The sequence below is a fragment of the Manis javanica genome, chromosome 1 (assembly GCF_040802235.1).
Source record: "Manis javanica isolate MJ-LG chromosome 1, MJ_LKY, whole genome shotgun sequence".
NCBI classification, from domain to species: domain Eukaryota; kingdom Metazoa; phylum Chordata; class Mammalia; order Pholidota; family Manidae; genus Manis; species Manis javanica.
The window spans coordinates 99921854-99948069 of NC_133156.1; the positions used below are offsets into that span (position 1 = coordinate 99921854).

Below are 26216 nucleotides of genomic sequence, written 5' to 3' on the forward strand. Positions count from 1 at the left end.
GGCTGATAAATCAGTTATTCTTTGTGGCTTATTTCCTTTTCCAAAATTATAGTCTGTATATCTGATTCAAGGTAAAGTAGTTGAAAAAGTAAAAATTACCTGTATTTTATGTATTCTTATTAAAAGCAGAATGTGTGAAAAATTGATTAAAACCAATAAAAATGTGAATGTTTTACAATGCCAAAATATTTTAGAATAAAGTATAAATAAAGGAAACACTGAGGCTTGTCTTAAAGAAGCTTTTCGTCATTTTTTTGAGATTACAACACACATACAATAAATGAATTTTATCAAAATACAACACATTTCTTCTACTATATCCATAAAAATCAATTCCTATGTAAATAGTAATAGTACTGAAAAATCAACTAAAATGAGTTAAAATTTACAAAGAGTTGTTAAAGGGTTTCAATCAGTACTAATAAAACTATACAGTACAATAATCAATTGATAACATCTTGAAAGAAGTGCAATATTTGAGTTCACATATTTTTAAAAGTACTGCCTATTTACTCTGACTAGCAGGAAAGGAGTGAGTTCAACTCACTTTGCAAAAATAATGTAGACTGCTATTTTTGCTAGTCCTATAAAAGGATTAATTAAAGCATGGTTGAAGAAGAAAGCATAACAGACTAGGAATTCCAAAATTATATTTCTTAGTAATTAAAAATGAATTGCAGTAACTGAATATTGCTCTAATGAAAGGCTCCAGACTAGCCTTGACTAAAAACAGTTATTGGTCTTCTATGGCACTTTTTTCTGGTCCAAATAACCATGCACTAATTCTTACCATTGCATGTTATTCCAATTTTATTTAATTACACAGACAAAACAAAAACAAATAAAATTAATGGTTTGGATAAACAAAATTAATAGACCTCTATCAAACATTCATTACACTAGGAAGGAACAAAGGCAGTTGGTGGTAAAACACTATTACACAGATACACTTAGAAACCCTTTAAAGACTCTGAAGTATCGAGTTCACATTTAATGTTACCTGTAGGAACAGCCCTTTATTTGAACACCTTTACACACTGAGAGGCCTCGAGGACCCATCTCTTTGCTCTACAGCTTTCCACAGCATTCTCTATCACTGTGCCAATTTCACGAACTTGCTTTGGTTTCCTAGCTCCATGCGTACTGTTTCCCTTTACTTTACTTTACCAAGACAATGTGAGGCCAAAAAAATCAAGAGGCTTTCCTAAATCTTCTTACATTTTCTGTTATAGCAAAACAAAATTAAAACTGGCCATTTTAGTTTCATTTGCTGCCTAAAGTAAAAATTATAAATTAAGATTAAAATGGAGTACTAATTATAAAAGAGATTCCAAGTACCACCATTTGCAAAAAATCAAGGGACTTCCATTATCACAGAAAATTCATGAACATGCATGGACAGTAGAGTGAAAAATTTCATGACTAAAAAATTAAAAATTGAATCACCAGTAGCAAATGTATTGTCAATGGTTATGACAACAACAGATCCTGCAGAGCTCATAAAATGCAATTATTGTCTTTATTTCTTAAGACATTACATTTTTATTGCATTTTTCTACTAATAAAAACACATTATAACAGACAGCTGTTTCTTCATTCTTTGCTTCCAGATTGTTAGATGAATTAACTGGTTTTAATCTGGCCTTGGAAAGTGAACACACCACCACCACCTTCACCTACTCACTCTTCAATTCAATGTGCACATAGCAAAAGCCAACACTTCAAAACTCTTGCCCACATTTAAAAAAAAGTAGTTTTTAGCAGAAAAACATTAATAGTAGTTGAATAAAAATACGGGCATAAAAGCTATGAGACAGACAGCTCTGCCATCTGTCTCTGGGCTACAATCAAGGCTAGAGCCTTGCACAATTCAGTCATGTGTATGAAATCCAAAAATAAACCTACAATCTATACAAAAACAACATGTTTGTTTTTGTAGCCTTGATTGCTATGTTTAAAAACCTAACGACATGTTTTATATGTTATGAATTCAACAGTCTCCCCTATATACTGTACAGTGGTTCTTTCCCTATGACCACAAGTTCCATTATTTCATTAATGTACAAATTTGAACATAATTTTTTGAGTTCTTCTTTATTTATATAAAAATAGTCAAAATATTAATTTCCCCCCAAGTATCTTCCAGTAAATCTTGCTGTCTTCCCCCCTCTTTCATCCACAGTTTTTTATGAGGAAACCTCTCGTACAATAATGAGTTCTACTGTGTTCTGGAAAGTTTTTAGCAAGGACACTGCTTGTCCGTGTTCAATATTGATAAAACTGTAGCCATTAGCCTAGAAGAAAGAAGAAATACCATTTTAAGAAAAGTATTTCATAGTAATTTATTTGCATTTGTGCATTTAAATTCCGGCCAAGTAGTCCACAAACCTGGCAGAAAATAAGAATCATTTTGTCAATTTAAAACAACATCTAGACTCCTGGGCCTTACCCCACATCTATGGAAATAAAATCTCTGAAGGTTTTTAGAGATTCTGAAGGGACTCAGAAACCTGTTATCTTGCAGACATTTTCAGATGATTCCTTTGTAGCAACATGATATTAGGAAGCACTTCTCTAAGACACAGTGTCTGCCATGGTGTGGTGGGTATGCGCTAATGTGCTACTGAGGTCATCACACAGCAAGGGTAGGAGAGAGGCAAGACTTCGCCTTCTCATTGCCTTGGACCAACAGATCAAGAACACTAAGCTTCTTGTAATTGAGGCTAAGCATTTATTGAGATCTTATTGTATACTAGACACATAGTTCTAGGTGCTTCACATCAATTAAATCCTTTAGTTCCCACAACACACATTCTTCCTTCATCTTGTTTTAGAGAAGTTTCCTAAACTTAAAATAAAAACATACATTAAAAAATATCAGTATGATTTTCCAAGATACAAGGTGCAAATACTTTAAATTATGAATGCACTAGAGAGTGGCCTCTAAGAAATGCCACTGTTTTCATCCATAAATATGTGAAGATAAACTTCATAAAATGCTTCTTTTCAAATCTGGCATTTAATAATTCCTTGATGAGGCAGATGAAATATAAAGGAAATAATAGAAAGATGTATCTTAGTTACCTGAATAATTTTATCACCTGGTTGCAGTAATTTTGAAGCTGGTCCTTCAGGTTGTACCCTTGTCACAAAAATACCCTTTAGCAACAACAAACAAGGTGATTATTTAATTGAAAACAGTATAAATAACACAGTGCCAACCAACAATCTTTCTTTCACAGTATGCAAATATTTTAAACATGGTACAAATTTTTTCCCTGTCTTTTCCGAATAATATTGTGACAACCCAGTATTATTTTGGTCTCTTGTAATTTTGACATAAAAGTATAGTAATTTCTGTTAAAGTGCTTAAGTTATTTCTATAGATGTGCTGAAAAGTAAAAAAATCAATAATCACTTGAAAATGTGAACATTTAAAACGTTTAGTTAAATTTACTTTCTTCAAACAATTTGAACTGATCACATTTCAAAACAAAAAGCTGAACAATACAGAAAGGAGTCAAAAGATGATGTCTGTCAAGATTTATATAAACATGTTAGATATTCACTTATGTGTAAGAGGTATTAAATTATTGAATAAAACTTTATGGGTATTTCAAGGATATATAAACAAAACTCACATCATCATCAGGTCTGAATGGGTTTCCTCTTCCCCCAATACCTCCTGATATGCTAAATCCAAGTTCTGGATCCTTTTCAATTCTCACTCGAATCTAAGTTAATATGAAAATAAAATAAACTATTGTTACTATCTACGTACAAAGATATCCATATTTAAATATTGCTAAATTATGTTCAATCAATAAAATACAAATATGTAAGGTTTCACCTAAAATAAATATTCAGGCAGACAAAATGAAAGTACGACATGGAAAATTATGTTACTGAGTTAGTAAACGAAAGGTGCAGCTGGGATTATAAAGCATAGCTCCTAACTTAATCTATCACTGCCTTGTGAGGACAGGCAACCAATTAATGTTGACCCTATTTTTTAGAAATCATGGATTTTAATGACATAGAGCATACCCACAAAATATGTACTTTATGGTCAGTTTCCATTTGTAAAATATATAAATCACATAGTATTTCTGTCTATCGCATATGTAAGATATTTAACAGATCCCTGGGTGGTTGCTGGATATTAATTCCTCATTTCCTGAATCTGTTTGTACACTTCAAAGGAGTTGGGATTAATGATCAATTGAGAATTTTTTATAACTGAACTATGAAAAAAGATTCCAAGAATTAAACTTTTGTTACAAACCACTCCCTTTCCCCAGAGACTAAACCGAAATGACTAAAGCATTGTTTTCTCTACTTAACTTTCTAATATTAGTATTTTATCAATAAACTATCAAAATACATGAAGGTATGATTAGTGACTTTTTAAGCACTTCATTAAATTTAATTCTCAAAATAGTTCAAATTTCAAACTCTGAGTGCCAAATAACAATAGCAAATCACAGTATGCCATTCAGGTTTAATGGTGTACTACTTATATTCCTGAGGTGTGCATCAACTGATTTTGGAAAAACAACATATTAGGGGGAAAAAAAAATCACGCCCCGAACACTAAATCCTATGTCAATCAGAATAGGGGGGATTAGAGTCAAGTTAAACCATGAAGTTTAACACCTTACAAACTTAACATGAAACCAAACCTTTGAATAGATTGGTAAAAACTATGTTCAAATTCCATATGGATTTACTGCTAGCAATCAAATCATCTACAAAATATATAAAAAGTTTAATCTCACATTTAAAAAAATATTCTTAGTCATTCTTACCTCTTGCTTTGCCAGTTCATGGCCTTGTCTAGGAGAACAATGGGGCTGTGTATATGGAGGCTGGTGGGCCACTTTCAGCATCAAATAATCAATTAGTTGTTCTCTAGAGGGATACCTTGCCACAGATGCCTGAGGAAGGGGCTGATGTATTTGACTATAATTTGCCTGAGGCCTGAGAGGCTGGCCCATCTGTCCATTACTCAAAGGTATCTAAGAAAAACATAAAGTGTCTTGAAATGACCGATAATAATGTCTTATTACAAATATTTGGATTTTCTTCTTGGATTATTACAAAAGCACCAGAGTTTAACATTTTAAATCATACAATATCATGACACTTAAGCTATTTTCTAATTCTACACTTCTAAAAGAAAAAAGCTATCAATGTCTTAATTATAAAACTGCCTGGGTGCTTACTAATAGTCACTCTTTAAAGGTTTCAAATGAAAATTATATCCACACTTAAAATTACTTGCTTTTCTGTTCAATATTAACAAACCTATCTTTCTAACAGTAATCAAAAGTTAAATTGGTAGGCAATATACCAAAGTTAAAAAATTTATCTAAGTTCATTTAAAGGTTATCTTTTCCCACACTAAATCTCTAACATATACACAAAGATGCATTTGCTGTTTTCTTCAGAACAAAAGTAATGAATTCTGTGGTGTAATTTTCTCCTTATCAGTATTTTCTGCCTTTATTCTTTCTTTCCAAATAAACAAGTCAATTTATCTACGTAGTAGTAAATTCATTTGTTTCCTGTGTGTGCATACCAGACAGCAATAGGGCAATAAATTCTCTAAATATTAATTCCATAGAATATTAAACCACAAAAATTAAACCTTGACATTCTATTTAACTTTTCAGAAGCTACACAAAAACATGAAATTATTTTGTTGTTAAATTGTTTTAATGCCTTTTGTTTTTTAGAGATTGAATCTGAATTTTAGACTTGAAATCACCTTTTTGAATTATGGCTAATAGCTTATTCTGTTAATGTGAGGTATCAATCTGAAAAATAAGAGGTCACATTTATATTATATATAGTTGCATATAAAGAGATTTTTGTGTAGTAGAGTAAATAAATGCCCTTACACTATTCATCATTTAAAGTTTCATTGTTGATTATTAATAAAAAGGTGACCTCATCCACAAGGAAACTACAGAAAAACTGTGAGGGAAATATCTGAGCCCTATTTCCCTAAAATAATCCAAAAGGAGAAAAGTTTGGGAAAAGATTATGGCAGTGTTTCAGAACTATATGCTCTTATGTGAACCTTGCTTGAAGGATACAAACAGTTTGGCTTTGGTGAAGATTTTTAATTAAAAAGAAAAAAAGGTCTGTTTTTCATTGTGTTATACTTGAGAACTTAATTCTGAAGCCTAGAAACATATATGAATGTTTCACAACAGGGTACAACTCTATGACAAATCTTATATTATTTAGACAGAAGGAGAATAAATCACTGTATTATCCCTCTTTTTAAGAAAAAATGTGGTTTATTACTTGACCACTATAGACGCGAAGCAATTTATCTGCCGGGGTACTGAAATGGTTTGTGCTGTTATTTATTACTGAGGCACAACTCTGTAGAAAGCACACAACCTTTCTCCACGTTTATACCACTTCCTTCTCTGTGCAGATTCAATACCTTTCTCCTGGAAGAACTGTCCAGACAGTATTACTGCTGATCCATTCTAAAGTCTCCCTGACTTAGTTATACCTGACATTCTATATTAATGTTAAACATATCCATGGAATATGTTAAAGTATCATTAGCATATGGCTCAGCAGAATAAAAAGCATAAAGCAAACTCAGTAACCTAAACCACAAAATTGATATTAAAAAGAAAAGTTGGATGAAAGAGCTTAATTAAAAAAGAAAATAAAAACAAGAGAAGGGTAAAACAGATGCATATAGACTTATGTTAAATGGCTGGGATCCTATTTTTATGTAACATATAACTATGCTTCATGAATTATATCTGGTTATACTAAGGGATATGGACTTAGTTATGAGAAATGCAGATAAATATTAAAGAAAAAAATTGTATATCTGACAATGGTGATGGAAAATAAACTCTTAATTAGTGATGCCTTAGTTAGAAAAGTATTAAGAATACAACCATCATCTATTCTACCATATACAAAAGTCAAGGTGATTTCTAATTATATTTAAAGTATTTTCAAAACACCATTAGTAACAGAAAAATATCCTTGAGTAAAGAATTTTAGACAGGTTTATCTTAACTCTCTAAAAGGTTTACTATCAGGAATGCCAAAAAAAGTCTCTGACTCAAATGATAACAGAAGAGGGTGATGCTATAGAACTCCAAAAATAACAATAAAATGGCTCTCCAGTGTGGGAAAAAAATATGGAATAAACTGAGAAATAGCAGACTGAAATTCTATTTCATATTTCTTGATTATTTAAAAAGAAACCCTTACAAATTAATGGGGGAAAGTCATCAAAAATTTATTTTAGTGTTAAAGCCTATGATAATATTTCTACATCAAGTCATAAAACATAGTAAGCTCACAGGTTCTCCTTTATTTATTTCCTGAGCACCTACTTTCATCAAGCTGTCTGGAGGAAGATCTCTGTGACTCAGTGTAGCTGATGAGTAGCTCTGCTGTCCTGAGGTGAATATATCATCTTGACAAGGATCTCCACAGGATGTCTGGGGATGCTTCAAATAAGCGGGAAATAAAAAGTAAACAAATAAAGATCTTTAAGATATGAAACCAAAATAATGACACCTGAGAGATTAGGAAAAAATATTGCCAGGTAATGGGAAGCTGAAGAACCAAATCAAACATTACTATCATAGCTGCCATCAGTATTGGTATCTTCATGCTAGATGCTAACTAAACTTACTGTGGTAATCATCCAACAATTCATTACGATGTATACCTTGGACTGATACTATGTTACATGTCAGTTCTATCACAATATAACTGGAAAAAAATGTTAGCACCTTTAACCATCTTACACAGCAAAGTGCTTATTCTTGTAATGTGTGGGAAGTATGTAAGGAAATATACTGTTTAGCTATCTCTTTGTAAAGGCTTTTAATTTACGGTAATACCTTGCTTTTAATACTTGGAACAATAAATTAGTTATCAATCAAAGACTCCCAAATTGTAAGGGCATATAAAATATACTTCTGTTGAACATTACAAAACAATTTTGGTAAAAAAACTAACTGCTCAGGGGTCCATCAGGTGAGAAATTGGAGATCAACAGAGGTGAGGATTAGAACCTCACCCCCCCTGTTCTGAGAGAAATCTTCTGCATCCGTGGATGTTTTATTGCCCTTGTATAGCTTGGATTAACACATAGTCTACAGGCACACACCTGATCATCTACATTTGCTCTTTTACAACACTAAACTATGTTTTCTACCTTTATCTTGCATCTACCTACCACTTCAGCATTTTATTAAAAATAATAATAATAAAGAGAGAAATGTGGTATCCACATATAAATCAAGTATAAAAATCAAATATTCATATTTGAACTGATTGTTTATAGTTCGTAATGTGTGATCAAAACCGAAAGTTTCTGTGATGACTGCCCTTGTACTGTTCACCATGTAACTTATTCACTATGTAAGAATTCGTTCACCATGTAAGAACTTGTTCGTTATGCTTCAGAAGATTGGAGACTGACGAGAATTAGGCTTGGGGTGGATTAATGATTGTTCATTGAGCATTGACCCCCCTATACAGAATTTTATTGTTGTTAACAACCATTTGATCAATAAATAGGAGAGATGCCCTCTCAAAAAGAAAAAAAAAAAAGTACAGACTTCCAATTGTAAAATAAATAAGTAACCGGGATGTAATGTATAGCATAAGGAATATAGTCAATATATTGTAACAACTTTGTATGGTGATAGCTGGTAGCTAGAATTATCATGTATATAAATGTTGAATCATTGTGTTGTATACCTGAAACTAATGTAATACTGTATGTCAACTACCCTTCAATAAAAAATAATTATCTACAAAAAAACAAAACAAAAAAACTAACTGCTGTTCTTTTATCAGCACAGTACTACCCAGGATTTTTTTAATGATTATATAAATGGTTTTATAAAATGATTCATCTTATAAAATAAATGGTCTTATAAAATTTGTTTTCACTTAATTCCACCACACTAATATTATCTCGGTATTTTCAAAAGCACTGGTTTGGTGAAATGCTTTTACAATGAGCTAAAGTTCGTATTTCGTATGTCAAATAATACCCTTCTATTAGTTTGCCTCACTGATAGCCTTTGAGGAAAAACACATTCAACCTTTCATTGTCTCTGCATATTTCTTATAAATAAGACTGGGGAACAAGACACGTATAATTTTAAACTAAACATACCTTGCTGTATTTTAGAAAACTAATGAGACTGTGATAAATAGCACTACTGTTACTTTTAAAACTGTATAGAGCTGGCAACACAGATATTCAAACTACATCAGCATGTTGAAAAATAATCTGAAATCTACTTCACTATGATATGCCACAGGATACATATAAACCTAAGGGTTTATAATTTAATCTTAGAAACTTTTATCTGCAACAGATTGATCATGTGCAGTAAGTTGCTAGTTCAAACTGCAGCTTAGCATTTTTAATGTGGTTTGATCTAAATTTGTGTATTTATGCAATGAATACTTTATTTGCCTTCTCGTTTTGAATTGCGGTTTCAGAATGCGTAATTATCAGCTCAGTTCACAGCCTGAAGTTTAAACTACAGCCTGAGTGTACAACTATGGTTTACTTAGTCTTTAAAAGAGTAAGTAAATTATGGATGAAAAAGTAAAATGTAATAGACTCAGAGGCTCTGAATCTAACAGTAACAAGCAAAAATTACCTTTCAAGAATTTGGAAAGAACAGTTGTTCAGATGACTATAGTGATTACTCCCTAATAAAAAGCCCCTAGTCTTTTATTTGTGGCTTCAGATGGAATAGTATGAGAAACGCAGGACTTAACAGCCATCACTCTTCTCTCTCCCTGTTTGAAACTGACAAGTTACAATTGCTGCCACTATACCATGACATAGAAACAAAGTGATGGCAGGTGACAGGAGGCAGAAGGTGAGTGACGCCCAGCCAGAACAAAGCAAATATATGAGAGGCCTGACCTAGAACGTAACAAAGGAAAGCCAGCAGCATATTAAAATTGGGGTGAGAGGGAGAGAAGACACTCAGGAAAAAGCAAAGGACCCAGAAGTACGCACAGTCAATATGAAAATACAGCTATAGGGAGGGAATAAACTAAGATTATTAGAGAAGAAACATCTTTTCAGGATGGAAGGAGGGAGACAGAAGGAAATATTTATTTAGAAGTAATGCTAACACCTCAAGTTGTTAGACAGAAAAATCTTAAAACAGAGCCACATTATAATTCTCTTCTTTCTCCTCCTCTGCCATTCTAATCTCCTACCCTTAACTTTAAAAGAATAAACCTTTCTTCTTCACCACTAATGACTATGCGGAAATGTAGGTAAGAAGAGACTTGGGTTTTGCCTTTTCACTAGTACTTCTTGTAATTTCTCCATCCTCATATTTAATCATATTCAGCAAATTATGATTAAACTTAGTTCCAGGTAGTGCTTTTTATTTGCCAATCCTAAGTCACTAAAATGACAATTATTCTCCCCCAAAACCTTCTGTGGATTATGTATGGCATAACAGTAAAACCTTGAGTTAGAGAGGGCAAGCTAATTCTATTAAGAGAAACCACTGCTAAGAATAATAATTTTTAAAAAACCTCTCAGTTACTCTGATTCCAACAAAACTTGACTATATCCTTAGCTTATGACCAAAGAAACTGAAGAGATAAAGACCCAATTAGCTTTGCAGAAAGCTTTAGAACTAAGCCATGGAAGAACTGGTTGGTAATCAGGGTATCTAACCCACAGTATAAATTTATTTTCTAGAAATGTTAAAACATTAACATGTGGGGTATTTTTTTCTTCTGTGTACTGAAAGTACTGGTCTACTACAGGTACTCACACGAAAAATGTGCCCACCAGAACCTCTTCCGTCTGCAACACTCAAGGCAAGACTGCCTTGGCTGCTATGCAGATCCCTAGAGCTGCCAGAGTGTAAGCTGCTTACAGCAGTAAAAGTGGAATTAAAGGACCTTGACAGCATGCTCTGAATAAAGAGGGGATAGATTTAACAGAGATTAGTGAAGCATGCAAAATTCACAAGACAGGTTATGTACATAGACATATACAAAAGTAACCCCAATACCATGTAGAAATACCATTCAACACTGAATTTTTAGTGACACTTAAAGAAGTTGGCACTATTTACCATATATTTATGTGGCTACATACATATACACATAAATTACATGTAAATCCAGCCACACACGTTTAAACACTAGAGAAGAAAGTACAAACATATAGCTGTTTTTATAATGCTATTTCCTTTGCTCCTAATGTATCTTACTAGAAGTTCATTGGAAAATAGGAATTGATTTCATACCCAGATGTGTATATATATTGTAATTTAGAGAACAAATTAATTTCACCATAAAGATAAATTTTACCAACAACCAGTTTCTAAGTCAAAATAAATTTCTAGAGTTTGCTTCATTTTACAGAAATTTTCCTTTATTAAGTAGAGCTTAAATATGCATTAACATAAAATATATTTGCAAAAATTACCTGGCTCTTGGCCACTGCATTTTCTAATATATATATGTATGTGTATATATATTCCACATTTTGATAATGTCTTATATTAGGGAAAATTTTAACATTCAGAGTTTTAGGATATGACATGTAAAAGATTCCCACTGCTCTATAATTATCAAGAAAAAAATAACAACTAGAAATTGCAGATGTAAAAACTTTCCCCATTCATAAAATAAATAGGCATTGAAGATCATTACATTTTAGGAGTGGCACCCTTCTGCTACTTGAACGTGAAGAACCACAGATGGAATCCTTCTACAGTGTGAATTTACATGAACTCATAATTGCTATCCCAGAGCTGCCTGAAAAATTACCTTAATGCCCTGCCTGACTCTTACTGTTTCTGTGTTATTTATTCCCAAGATTAACTACTGTTCTTTCATGTGGATGCTTTTAGTCATGCCCCTGAATGTTGAGGATCTGATTGTCAAACTAGAGAAAAGCCACATTTTAAACATGGGTTGTTACTAGGAGATGCAGAAATGCTGTAACAAGCATTTGTTTTGCTCTTAGTGAATATATACCCTTTACAGATAATGAGTTTATCTCTAACACCAAGAAACATTAACATGGCAAAAAATATCTATAAAATTACGAACATGATTCTGATGGCATGGGAGACATTTGAAAAACTTCCCCAGGGATTTCACAATGCCTACCTTTGGGTAAGTCCCCAAATCAAAAGTTGCTACTTTGCCCATCTGGAAGTTCTGTAATTATACAGAAATAGCTAAGCAATTGAAGCTTACTTGCTTTTTAAACCTTATAGTAGTAAGCCCTTTCTTTCCACCTCAACAACAAGCTGTACCTGGAACCCAAACATAAAATACATCTCATCTAAAAAAAAATCTCAAAACTTGATTAAACTAATCAGAAAACACTGAGAGGAGTAAAAGGAGCTGCAGAGGAGCTCACAGAGATCTTCTGTCATCCTCCACCATTTCAACCAGTGCTTCCAGGGTTGGACTCATTTTGCACTGTGTCCTCACAAGACTTCTCTTAATTTCACTGAACTAATTCTCACCTTAAATTACCAGTGGCCTCACCTGGGAAACTACTGTCATGCATTCTACTAACAAATGAATGGCAAATTTCTAAATATATAAGCAGAGGAGCACAATGAACAATGAGTTGGCTATTGTTTTCTCTTTCTGAAGTCCAGGCACGTCTGTCAGATGGGGAGCAGTGGGAGAAGAGCCATCTGAGGTATCAGCTACACACAATATAACAATAACCAAACTCATCTCTTCCTCCTCTATGTCCAGTAATGGTTAATGACGTTCTCACCCACCAGTTGTTCAAGGCACCGAACTCAGGCTTAATTCCCTTTCCTCAATGATTGATTGATTATAGGAACAGTCCAGTCAGAAGTAAACTCTTACAAAGTCTATTTCAGAACTGTCTCTTGAAATTCTACCCTTGTCTCAATTCTACTGATGCATTTTTTCATTTCATTTACTTTCTGGACCTCTAAACAGTCTCATAACTCAATCAATTTAACTATAGCTTCTTCCTCCTCAAATCCAGTTCCATACTATCACCAGAAGTTTATTTATGAAACAGCTATGCTATTCCTCTGCTTAAATTTCCAAATTCCTTAGAAAACACTCACCTAGTTCAAAAAGCCTCAACAGTATGTACAATTACAGCTGAAACAAAATGGATAAATGAGAATGAATTTGCCTGTCACTTATATATGCTCAGCTATTTAAAGCTGAAAGGACAACATTGAAAACAGCTAACAATTACAGGTGGAGGTTCAGTGGGATTTGATAAAAGACAGTGATCATGTTTTCAGCATTTCTGAAAATTTCAAACTAAATAACTTTCGAAAATAATGACAAACTGAGGTCATACATAATCAGCTATTTTTAAAAACATATGTTTAGTAAACAGAGGTAAGATAATTCTTGGGTAAAACTGATTGAGAGGTATGAAGGTAAATCTAAAAGAAAGAATATGCCTTACATACTTGGGCCACAGAATTCTGGCACTAACAGTTTTATAGAACAATTAAAAATTTTTTAAAATTCCTTTAAAAAAGACATGTACACATAAAGTTATGAACTGATCATGAGTCTAAGTTATTTTACCAGCCATTCCACAACTACACTAGGGTCATAGACACCTGAGTTCAAATAGGTCGGAACTGCAATCCAGAAAACTCAAGAGTAAATGCCATGCCAGAAACCATCATGTCAGTGACAGTGTTAGTCATGTAACATGGACTGGGAAAATCTTAGGTCAAATATTTACATTTACAATTCATTTCTTGTTATTCTTTTAACTATAGAGTAAATGGCTACTTTTGTACACACATTTACATAAAAATTATTAATAGATGAGAGGAGATCAGAAAACGCTAAATAGGTACACATGTGTATACATGTATTATTTATAAATGTCTGGCACAATCTAAAAGATACACAAACAAACATATAAAGTAAATGTAAGCCCATTAGAACACACTGGGAAGAGTAAGAAGGGAAAGAAGCTTATACTACCAATCTCAATCCTCCTGAGTCTATACAAGTCTAAGCTTGGAACTCTATTCTCAGTACCAAGGGAAAACTTCTTAGAATGTAAGTTTATATTCAATAATTCAGAATATCTTGTCTCAGCTTATTTAAAAGACAGTACCAAAATTTCTAAGAAAAATAAATTCATTAGAAGGAAAATGAAAATTTCACATTTAATTACCTTTTCTAACTTTTTGGCCTCAATGTGACGTAGTACTTGTTCTCTCCAATCATGAGGAACTTTACTTTTTCCTGGAGGATCTAATAAAGAATGCTCAGAACCAACCCTTGCATTTGGTCTTTTTGAAGGACTAGTCCGTGAATAATTGAAATCACTAACTGACATAGTTCTCTCTGGTATTTCACTAACAGAGGGTCGAGCACTATGAGGCCTTGATGCATTTGGACCATCAATGCTGTATGTTCGTGCAGAAAGAGGTCTCTGTGATGCTGACATCACTGGAGTTCTTCCTACTGAATGTAACTCTCTGTATGATAAATAATCTCCTTCAGGGACTTGGGCCCGCCTTGTGGGACCTGACTCACCAAGACTGACAGAGGCTGTAGAGGATGTGCTACTTTGTCGCTGAATTGTACTTCGACTTGCTCCAGGAATGAGTCGGTCACTTGGTGAGATGGCCCACATTTCCCCGTGTCTCCCTGGGCCGAGTCTCTGATGTAAATGGTATCCAGTACTAGCTCGAACATTGTTATGGTTAGAGAAATTCATATTGGCAGAATGTTTAGCATAATTGTGATTTTCTGTGCTCTCTGATCTAAGAAGACGCTGAGGAGGAAAACTGACATGATCTATTTGGGAATTTTGCTTGGCATGCCACAAAGAGTCCTGGACTGCAGCACTGTTACTGTACTGGACATTATACTGTGGAGGACCGTACATCTGAGGCATAGACTGTGGGCCACTTGTGAGGCCTTTTATTATATTTGGCTCTTCAGGATTATGATTTGAATCAAACTTAAAAACTGCTTTTGTACCTGTTATCAAATCAGAAGATGAAGAAGAACCAGTAAATACTTGCAATGGATGGTCATACAGAAGTGTAGCAGACTTGCTCCTGACTATATTTTTCCCATCAACAGTAGATGTTACTTTTACTGTTGCACTTGGCTGTTGAGGTCCATTATCACTAAGAATGTCATAGATTTTTAGCCCTCCAGTCTCCATATTAGTTACGCTATGAGATTTCACAACAGATCCAATCGGCCCACTTCTCTGGGGAGAGAGATCTTCAGTGCTCTTGGAAATACCCGTATCAACAGAAGAACTGATGTCATGTGGTTCAGTCCTCTTAGGAGACTGTGAAGTGTCCTCAGAATGTCCATTTACCTTATTTACACATTCCAGATTAGGATACTTGTTTCCATTTTCCAAGTGCTCTGCTTCTCCTGTAGCATTAATGTTTAAAAAGTCTGTTCCAAGCACTACATTCTGTGTCTTTGATCTTTCTACTATCTCTGGTTGAAATGTATCATTAGTTACAAGTTTATTAAGATTCATATTGATATGGTCTAATTTGTGAGGTTCATCAGATGCGGCTTTTGAGTCAACACCTTTTTCAATAAGAACTAATCGCTCTTCAACATTCAAATCATATTGAGGTACGTTAAAATCTTTCTTATCATGAACTTTGAATTTTTCCTCTGCTGAATGGTTTAAAATATCTCCATTCTGTAAAAGGCTGTTAAAATTTTCATCTTCTTGCCTAAAACAAGGATAGTTTTATCACAAACATCATAAAGCCCAGTTTTCTTAGTAATAGGGAATGTTAATAATTAGTTAATGTGTAGGTACACAAAGTTAAAGAGTTATGGGAGTCACAGATGAAAGGCATTTATCAAGTATATAATATTAAGATATTATAAGTTAAACAATATAGATTTATATTAAATAGAGATATGTAAAACATACTAATTAAAATTCATAGCTAATCAAGATGAATTTTCATCAATAGCAATCATTTTGTCAGAATATAGTTTAGTAGTCTGGATAAACAATGAAAAAATGAACTTATGTATCCTTTTCTACTGCTACATTTTTTAACAAATGTGATAAAACATGGAAAGACAGTAACATGCATAGTTGAGTAAAGAGCACAGAATTTTTACAAATAATTCTGAAAAGTCACCTGATTAACCAGTTAATCATATTAACTAAGCAGTTATTATTAACTCAAATATATAGATAAGGGAATTGTACATAGCAAAGAACAACTGTTTAAGGGTCTACAAAATATGAAGAAAGATCAAAAGAGAAACTAAATCTAACCACATGACTACACTGTATTTGGCAAATAATTATGTATGTGCTTTTCTAAAATTATAGAAAATGTTGTTTCTACTTTTGACATAAAAAAGTCCTCTTGTATAAATATTTATGTTTCAACAAATATTCCTTTATAACAGTCTTCCTGCTCAGTAACAGATAATGCTCATTATTAGAAATATAACAAAAAGGTGTAGCTATGTCCCTTTCTTATTCCTTATTTCATTTCACAAAAAACATGATTTATAAAATACTAAACTAGTTCCCAACATTATTAGTAAGATTTTATTATTCAACAGATTAAGTTAATAATGTTAACATCTAAGAAGTTATAAAAATCATTATTTTACCACACTACATTTCAGCCTCAATTTCAGAAAATAGATATAAATAATCATTATTACAAACAATACATAAAAAGTTCAACTTAAATATATCTGGAATTTAAGAACCATTTAACTTGAAAAAATAGTCAACAATATTGGTACAATAAGCTTTGGGTTCAGTAGTAACCCAAATTTTTCTATTAAGCACTCTGGCTGGTAGATATTTACATGAAGGTAAAAGGGCATAGTCTTACTTTAATAGCCAAAATTCTTGAAAGCTCAAGTAAGAAATTTGTTTTAAACTTAAGCTAAGTTCCAGACTATAGGAATTATGTCTTGTTTCAGAGTTTGATTTACAAAATTCAGCACTAATTGGAAGTACTGGATGTCCTTTAATGGCATCCCCCAAAACCATTTTGCATTTCTAACTGTAAAAATACCCATTTCATTTCAATCTGAATCACTCCAGATAGGCTGAAGTAGTGTTACAGAATACTAGAAATATTGTAAAACTGTTCAAGCTTTTAATGAAGAGAATTTTAAATATTTTCTTCCCTATTTAAAAGACTAAAATGGAAATGTATAAAAGTTAAATAAGCTGGTAATAAAATGGGGAGAAATTATATAATGCCTGAACCATTTCTAAAATACTAATTTGTGAAATCCTTTGTTCTAGTCATATACATTTACTTGTCCTACTATCTCTATTTACTGTACAAACAAACTATTTCATTAAGATGTCCACAAACCTGATTTTGGAATTAATACCAATATGAGTTTGTTTCACTGGAGAGCAGAGTGAGGTATCTTGACTACTATCAGTATTAAGAGAAACTGAGTCAGACATCCGCGATGGAGAAGAACAGTTGCTGTTATTCTGATTGCTATTGTGTGTTACTTCATCTGATAAAGAATCTCTGTCCTTTGTATCATCTGAAACAAAAAAACTCAAGCCGTTGATAAAGTTGCCAAGAATATGTGTGAAATACTTTCCAGTGATGACTAATGGCATTTATATTGCCCTGGTTCAATATACAAAGTAAGGAATTACATAGATAAGAAAGAAGATGACCAGAGGGACTTTTGAAAATTCAGTCCTACCACAAAGATTTTATATGAATTCATTTCAGTGAATATGCTTCTCCATTCATTTACAATTTTAAAAAGTCATAACAGAAAGTATATAGTACAGTTCATAGCCTTGGTAAACTTATCTGGGGAAGAAATTATTTCATACATATGGAATTCTCATCTATTCTAACAATAAATAAGCAATACAGTCAATCAAAAAACAAAAACCAAACAAATCAAGGAATTTTCACAAGGTCAGCTCTCTTCCTATTAAGTCATTTCAAAGAATTACACATAGTAAGCTCTATGTGAAATGGTTTTGTATGTAACAATGTATATAAACAGAAATAAATATTCATATTCCATTATAGGCAGGTAGTATAAAAAGTTGTCTATTTTTTAAAGTAGTGATAAAAAGATAATAATCTTTACAACCCTTAGGCTGTTTTTAACTATCTCAATTCTAGCCAAATGACAGAAATAGTATATATAGACATGGTCATAGGAGAGTACATGAATTAAGGATATTTTTGCTCTTCCAAGTATCTTAGAAGCACAGTTCAAGTAGTCAACAGTTTTCAGTTGAAAACACTGGCACACAGGGCTCTGTAACTTCAACTTTAAAGTATTTGGATCTTGAATTCTTATTTTTAATATATTGCTAAAATAGATGGCACTTAAATTCTTTCCTAGCTATATTCCTCTTCTTCCACCTCCTTATCATTTGGCAACTGAGACAATTAGACAATAGCACTTGAAATATTTAATACAATAGCAACTAGTATTTAACAGATATCACTGCCATTATTATTATGAAACTCAAGCTATCAAAGGGCCACCCTGACAAAAAATTTCATTGATGTCATAAAGGCAAAGGCTGGATAAACATTTGGTGGAAATTATTCATGCAGACATGGTCAGGCACTGGTGGGGAGGAGTGAGGGAAGGATAAAAGCAAGGGATAGAGGGCCTTCAAGTTCCCTTTCATTTCTAAGAGTTCCTGAGATTCTATGTTGTATGACAGAATTGCTGAGGTGGATGCTAAGAAAGGCCTGGGATTGATAAAATAACAAGCATCTACTATACATCAGGTACTGTGCTAGATCTGAGTCTACTCAATCATCTACTACATTTGATACTCACAAAATCCTTAATTAGCCTCATTGTATGTCAAAAAAGATGTGCACATATGGATAAAACTAAGTAGCTCAAGGATCACACAGCAAATGAACGGTAGAAATGGAACCATAATTAGGCTTATCTTCCTATAAAGTCCATGACCTTGTAAGTAAAATTGCATGAGGCAAGAGAAAAAAATCTATCAAGATATTTCTTTAAGGAGAGATAAGGAATAGACCTTTCAGAAAGGTATGTTTTAAAAATTGTTTCTAAAAAATATTTTAAATAATTTAATGAAATTCCAAAAAAATTATAACTTCTACTGAGCCCATTTCTCTTAGTGCTTTCCTTTACATCTAACCTTTTTTGTTACTGCTAAGTGCTACCACTTTTGGCTGGTTAATAGAGCTTTCAATTAATGGTGGTCGCATCTCTGCCATTTTCATCTCTTCATCAGAGGAGAGTTCTTCAGATTCCTAATTTAAAGAAAAAAAAAAATTTACAAAAAAAAATCTTGGTTTCTTCAAATAAATAAATATTGTCATAAAAACTTCAAAGAGAAAAGAATATTTAGAACATGTATGAAATCTATTTAACATAGTAATGACTAAAACTAGTATGTGATTTGCTTTTCAAGATATGGCAATAAAACTATGACAATTATTAACAATATGCCAGTCTATGGGATAATTTTCTGTGGCAGGCCTTATTTCAAGTGTATTAATAATTACTATGTGCCTAGCATTACGTCAAGTGCCAGAAAAATAAAAATAAATAAAATCCAATCCCTGACACTAAAAACTCTGTTTAGTAAGGGTGGCCCAAAAAAAATCTCTCCTTCAATCCTCAATTTATTCCCTCAAGGATAACTGAGTTCCAAAGAATCAGAAGTACTCAGGTGTTCTTCCATTAAAATGAATTAATAGCAATTTTTGCCCAATTTGAAGACAATATGTTATTATTTCCCATGAGTTTTTCTTGAATCTTTGGCAATTGTCCCACAGTGTCTACCACTGAGTGCTATTATATAGAAAACAAACAAAAGCAACCTGGCAGCCAACAGGTATTAAAAGAAAAATTCTGACATTGTATATACTACATACAAAATCTGACCTTCTTGGTAGGTTAAATTATTCCAAGTTAACATGATAATAATAAATAAATATGATGAAAATACATAAAATATCTTAAAAATTTGTTTTGTACTATGACTTAGATACTTAGAAGTGCCATAATAAAGATATGGACAGCAAAATGTCCATATCCAAATAAAAAAAAAAAAAGGATCAGCAAACTAATTTAGTAAAAAGGCCAACTAGTGAGCATTTTACACTTGGCCTCCCATATGGTCTGCTTTAACTACTCCATTCTGCCACTGTGGCACAAAAGTAGCCACAGAAAATACATAAACAAGTGACTATGGCTATGTGCTAGTAAAACAGAATTTCATCTAATTTTTCACATGTCATGAAATACTCTACTTCAGATTTTTATCCAACTATTTAATAATGTAAAAACTATTAGCTTGCAAGCCATACAAAGACAAGCAGTAGGCCAGCCATTCTAGGCCATAGTTGCCAACCCCTGTTCAATGCTATACTACTAAAATGGAAAGAGGTAGACTGCTAATCAGTAGAAGAGGAAAAGAACATAAATTCAGTTTAGTCTTGAAGGGCGTGTTAAGAGGGGAATGACATTCTGAGTAGAAGAAAGCATGGAAATAAGAAAAGGTATGTCAGGTCAGCTCCATGAAATAGAGCTCAGAATAAATAGCAGGAGAAAAAGTAGACTGGACTGCATGGTGAAAGGCCACTCTCTGAGTCCAAACTCAATTAAATATGTGTTGGTCATTATTACAAGTTGCCAAGCCAGGATCTCACAAGATCAATTTTTCTTTTAAAATGGTAACTCTGGTGTACAAAGAGAAAGAGACTGGCAGAAAGGAATCTAGCTGTCCTGAAGAAAAAAGACATATGTCCTGAGGTAATGGCAGTGATGGCTGGTAAGAGAAAAAGAAATTGACAGAAGTTTTGGAATTAATAGGACTTAACAACAGAATGAATGCTAAGAATGAGAGAATAGGAAAAAGATGGGCCAATGGTCTGTCCTGATCTTGTTACTGCAGCACTTAAATTGCTGACCAGACTTTCTCCTTCATGAAATTACATTATACCTGGGCTCCTGGAAACTCCAGTCTCCTGAATCTCCTCCCCGCCTTCTTGTCACCTTTGCTCACAACAATTAATCTTCCTGCAGTTAGCTGTAAGTTTTTCCCTTGGATACTGCATTTTCTTTAAAAATTATGTTTAATGTAGATAATTTTCCAATTTATAATCTAGCCTTGATTTCTCTTGTGAGTTAAAGATCCACATTTCCAACTACCCATTAAATATGACTATCTGGTGGTCTTGTCAGTTGTTCAAATTCCATATATCCAAAAGCAAACTTGTCCTTATAAGCCTGTTTATTCTCTTAATGCCCTTTTTTCTGTTAGTGGCATCATCATTCCACTCAGGTATGGTAATGTGACTATTCCTTCTCCATTCCTTATAATTAGGGATATTTACACAGTACATCCTTAATATTCTTGCAACTAACTTCCAGTCTGCATTTTCCACCATCATTTCAAAAAGCCCTCACTCACACTAGGAGAATTCAGTAGCTGTTGCTAGATAATTTCCAACATACAGCTCTACCACACATAATGCTCTGCTAAAAAGCCTTCAGCGACTTCCCAAAGAGTATAGAACATTAAATCCAAAGTTTTAGCCTGGCTTTCAAGGGCCTCTTAATCAGGTTCCAGTCCATGCTACTAATTTTATTTCATACTACTGTCCCTGACATATTCATCAGATGGAACATGAACTTCTCTACATTTTACAAACACCATTCTTTTGCTATTATTATTCCTTCCATGTTTCATTCAGTTTTCTTATTTTTGCTAATTGAAATACTTCAAGGTAATGGTTAAGTGACTCCTTCATCTTAAATCATTCTTGGTTCTTTGTAGCCAGAAAATATCTCTTTTCTAAATTTTGTAGCACTTCGTATTTTTATTACTTAGAATTTTTCTTACACACTTAGCACTGTCTAACCTTGATTATATATCCATTTATCCATTCTGCCACTCATTGCTCCAAACTCCGTGCCTTACACACAAGAAAATATAATGAATGAGTAATAAGTTCTTTGGGATAAACCTAATAATACCCTTTTCACAGACTATATTAGATTCAGTGACTTGTAACAGTACACTGCATGATGTGATCCATTTAAAATACCTTCAAAAGTCGTGAGATTTTTCTGTAATAAATACTGGCTCACAAGATAACCTTGAAGAGAGATGATGTGCTTTGAACATATTTGAATTTTCAGGAATAAAGATGCTGTTATAAACCCACAGTATCACTATTTCTATACAGCAATGTTCTCCTCTCTGGTAGAACCTGATATAATGATGGATGCACTCTAATTGTGGGGGGGGGGGTTCAACATGGTAGACACTGACTAGCAGATATGGTAACTGAGCATTTGAAACATGGCTAGTATAACTGAGAAGCTTGGTTAAATTTTACATTTTTAAAACTTGTAAATTTAAATTTTACTCAGTAAATTTTTAATTACACTTAATTTAAATAGCCACTTGTAGCTAGTCAGTACAATAATGGATAATATAGTTATAAATAAAAAACTTAAGAATTTCATTTTTTAAAATTAGTTTTACCATTTGCTACTATCTCCAGCAAAGGTATGAGAGGAATGTTAAAAATGGTATGACCACTTTTGGAAAACCAGCAATCTTCCAAACATTTAAACATAGAGTTACCATATGATCTAGTAATTTTATTCCTAGGTACATACCCAAGAGAGAAGAAAATATACATCCACTCAAAAGCTTGTACTCAAATATTCATAGTAGCCTTATTCATTATAGACAAAATGTGAAAAAAATCAAAATGTCCATTATTGAAAATTACAATGGAATATTATTCAGACATAAAAATGTATTGAGACATAAAAAATGGACTGATACAAGAAAGTAAAGATACATGCCATAATACGGATAACACAGAAATTATGTTAAGTAAAAGAAACTAGCTGCAAAACCCCATATGCTGAATGATAGCATTAACACGAAATGTCAAGAGTGGCCAAATCTACAGAGGCAGATAAAATAGGTGACTAGTTGCCTATGGCTCAGAGGGATAGAAAGGTGCAGGAGATCAGCTAAGAAGTATGGGTTTCCTTTTTAGGGTAATGAAAATGTTCTCAAAGGATTGTGGTAAAGGTTACATAACTCCTAGTGTACTAAAAGCCGCTGAATTATATACCCTTTATTTAAATGGGTGAATTATATAGTATTTGCGTTATAGCTCAATAAAGCTATATTTTTTAAAAGTTGGTTTTTATTGACCCACTAGTAGAAACTGAAAAAGTCTCAAACATTCAAGAAAAAAAAAAGCTTCACAATTAATGATAAATGCTTAAATAGTCAAATAATTGAAATACACCTACAGCAACCTTTTCATTTCTGAGTTACAGAAATAAAAGTAGCTGCTAGTATGTATTTTACAGAATCAGAATAAAAATGCCACAATCTAATTTATACAGCAAACATTTGAGTACAGTGTGTATAAAAATTTTAATTTTCAAGTAATGGATGCATTAGTATAAATTTTTTCAATGGCAACTGTATTAACATATTTGCTATCAACATGAGATTTCTCTTATCTTAAATTATAAACAATATTAAATTCTTATCAGCTGTTATGATCATTCCAGAATAGTCTTAAAGCCATACCTCAAAAACATCATCATGATTAACAATGTGCTTCAAGTTCTCGGAGGTTTTCATATTTGCAGTCACTGGTAGATTCCTAGGACTGACCTCAGCTTCAGGCTCACTCATCTTCTGTATAGAGTTTCCTGTCATAAACTTTTCTCTTTCATCACTGTTGCTTCTTTCTGGAGTGGTACTTTCTGAAGTCTAAGAATAAAGATATAGAATTCATATTCCTTAAGCTTCATATCTATTCTTATAGTTCAGATGAAATTTTAAAGGTAATTTAACACCTTCCTATTCTGGATAAATCAAAGAAACTTTAAACATGGAAATCTGTAGCATTCACAAAGAAAAATGCTCATTTTGGAAACAGGTGGTCCAGAAAGGTCCATGAGGTACATTAAACTTTACAATTTACCTGAGGCTACATTTCATCTTAGAAGCTGCAAAGCTGGTGTTCTTGAATGAGTCACTGAGCTCAGCATGTTCAAACACAGGATGGTTAGACTGTTTTATTCTCACTGTGGAATGTAAAGTATCTCTAGTAAGGTAGTAAAACTTGTTTCTGTGATACAATGTGGCAAAAAGTCCATTAAAGGAACACACAGTTTATGGATTTGTGTATGTTTCTCAAACATCCCAAGGAAATGCCAATGGTCTGTCAGGAGCAATTACATTTAAAATAAAAACTGGTAGAGTGGATTAGTATTTCCAAGGGGCAAAAAACTATTTTCATAACAGTGAATTTTCTGACATTCATTATCTTATTCTTTGTCTCAAGAAATGATTTTTAAAGGCTGTGTTTACACAACTCTTGACCATCTGGATCATCTATGGACACAACTCTGACCATCTGGACCATCTATAGATACCCTGAAGTAGTAATAGTAGCAATTAGGTGGCTCACCAATTAGTACAGCTTTTTGTTCAGAGAGCCAAGACCACGACACTAAATAGGAGTACATTTTAGTGTATACAAAAAACCATATTTTTATTAATTATAATTTAAAAAGTTAAGAGTTTACACAATAGAGGTAGGTCACAGGGAAGGCACTACAGCACGGAGAAGACAAGTAGTGACTCTATAGCATCTTACTAACGTGATGGACAGTAACTGCAATGGAGGGGAGGGGGACTTGAGAATATGTGTGAATGGTGAAACCACAATGTTGCTCATGTGAAACCTTCATAAGCTTGTATATCAGTGATACCTTAATTTTAAAAAAAAGTTAAAGAGTTTGAAATAGGTTTCAGTCAATTCTTTTAAATTTTCTAACCTTCATGCCCACATCATTATTTACAACTTGCTCATCTTCATGTGGTTTCAAATCTTTTCGTGAGTCTTCATTAGTCTCTTCATCTTTTAATCTGTGTACAATGGTTTGAACAGTTTTGACCATATTCTTGAGCTCATCTGGGTATGGTGTTGGGTATCTCTTTAAATTTCCCTCCTAGAGAAAAAGAGTAAGTGAAATTTAAATATTCTAATGTCAATCTCACAATTTTATCTATAATGCATCTTAATTATACTGGATATCTGGCTCATAGTGGTAAATGCAAAGACAAATGATAGGCTATTGAAAGCATTTTAGACTTGAGTAAAGCATGATTGTATCAATAGTCAAAGATTTGACAGTTACAGACTTCAATGTTGTTAAAGCTTTGTTTAGCAGAATTAAATATACCTCCATTTGGAGGTATATTTTGTGGATACTGCCAAAACTGCCACTTGGCTTTGAAACAAGTATTTTTCTAGCTAGGTATTTATCCCTCACACATAAAACTCCTACATTCTTATACTATGTCTTATGTGCCAGGAGTCAAATTCTTCCAAGGTCAGCCTAATTGTCATTTTCTATATTCAATTAGTTTACATGAGAGGAAAATAATTACATGCATTAAGTACTATGCTACTTTCTATCGCTGTGACACACATTCTCAATCCCATAAAGAAACAAAATGTTCCTAACAAAGAGTTCTTTAGCTCTAGAATATATAGCAATAAATTATTTAAAAAAACAATAATCTGTTTTTCTCTTATGTTTATATACTCAATGAAAGCTGGCTTATAATCACAGTTTTATATTGATTTTAAATTCTTTCACATGATATGTACTGACTCAATAAAAGTTTAAGTGCCTTGAGGGCAAGGAATAAAATCAATACTTCTTTGTATCCCCCCAAACTGTATGGTATAGGTATATAGTACCCAATATAGTAGACTAATCTCGAATTTGAAAGAAGACCTGACTCACCCTGGGAGGTGCCTCCCTTTCATCTTTGTCTTCATCACATTCAAATGCCACTTGAGCCCGCTGTTTCCTCTGTTCCTCCCACAATGAAGGATTAAAACTTTCATTATCAGATATGAACATAACTAGAGAAGAGCAAGCAAAAATTAAAACAAAAAATCCACTATATTTTACTATATTTATGAAAACTATTAATTGCTCGTGATTTTCTTTATGAGTTATGCTCATTAAGGAAAGTCAAGATTGGTCAATGCCGGCAGCTATAAATTCTACACTAAAACTGGGCTGTGATTCTAACACTTCTTTAGAGTTATCAATCACATCTTTTCCTCCCTAAAGCC

The 26216-nt window shown here is 33.0% G+C and overlaps 1 protein-coding gene across 4 annotated transcripts in view; it reads right to left on the reverse strand.

The window, feature by feature from the left end:
- Positions 1-225: 225 nt before the first annotated feature.
- The window catches only part of ERBIN (erbb2 interacting protein), a 114672-nt gene continuing 88681 nt past the window's right edge, over positions 226-26216 (reverse strand). For 3 of the 4 annotated variants that reach the window (XM_017664255.3, XM_073235624.1, XM_073235627.1), the window contains 12 exons: positions 25879-26000; positions 24901-25074; positions 23642-23827; positions 19202-19316; positions 17400-17583; positions 14222-15764; positions 10830-10973; positions 7383-7499; positions 4809-5018; positions 3642-3734; positions 3085-3159; positions 226-2294 (listed from right to left, as the gene is read on the reverse strand). In XM_017664255.3, coding sequence (XP_017519744.3) covers positions 2187-2294; positions 3085-3159; positions 3642-3734; positions 4809-5018; positions 7383-7499; positions 10830-10973; positions 14222-15764; positions 17400-17583; positions 19202-19316; positions 23642-23827; positions 24901-25074; positions 25879-26000 — 3071 coding nt within the window. In that variant the 3' untranslated portion in view covers positions 226-2186. The remainder of the gene's footprint in view (positions 2295-3084; positions 3160-3641; positions 3735-4808; positions 5019-7382; positions 7500-10829; positions 10974-14221; positions 15765-17399; positions 17584-19201; positions 19317-23641; positions 23828-24900; positions 25075-25878; positions 26001-26216) is intronic. The other variant, XM_073235636.1, reaches the window with a different exon arrangement.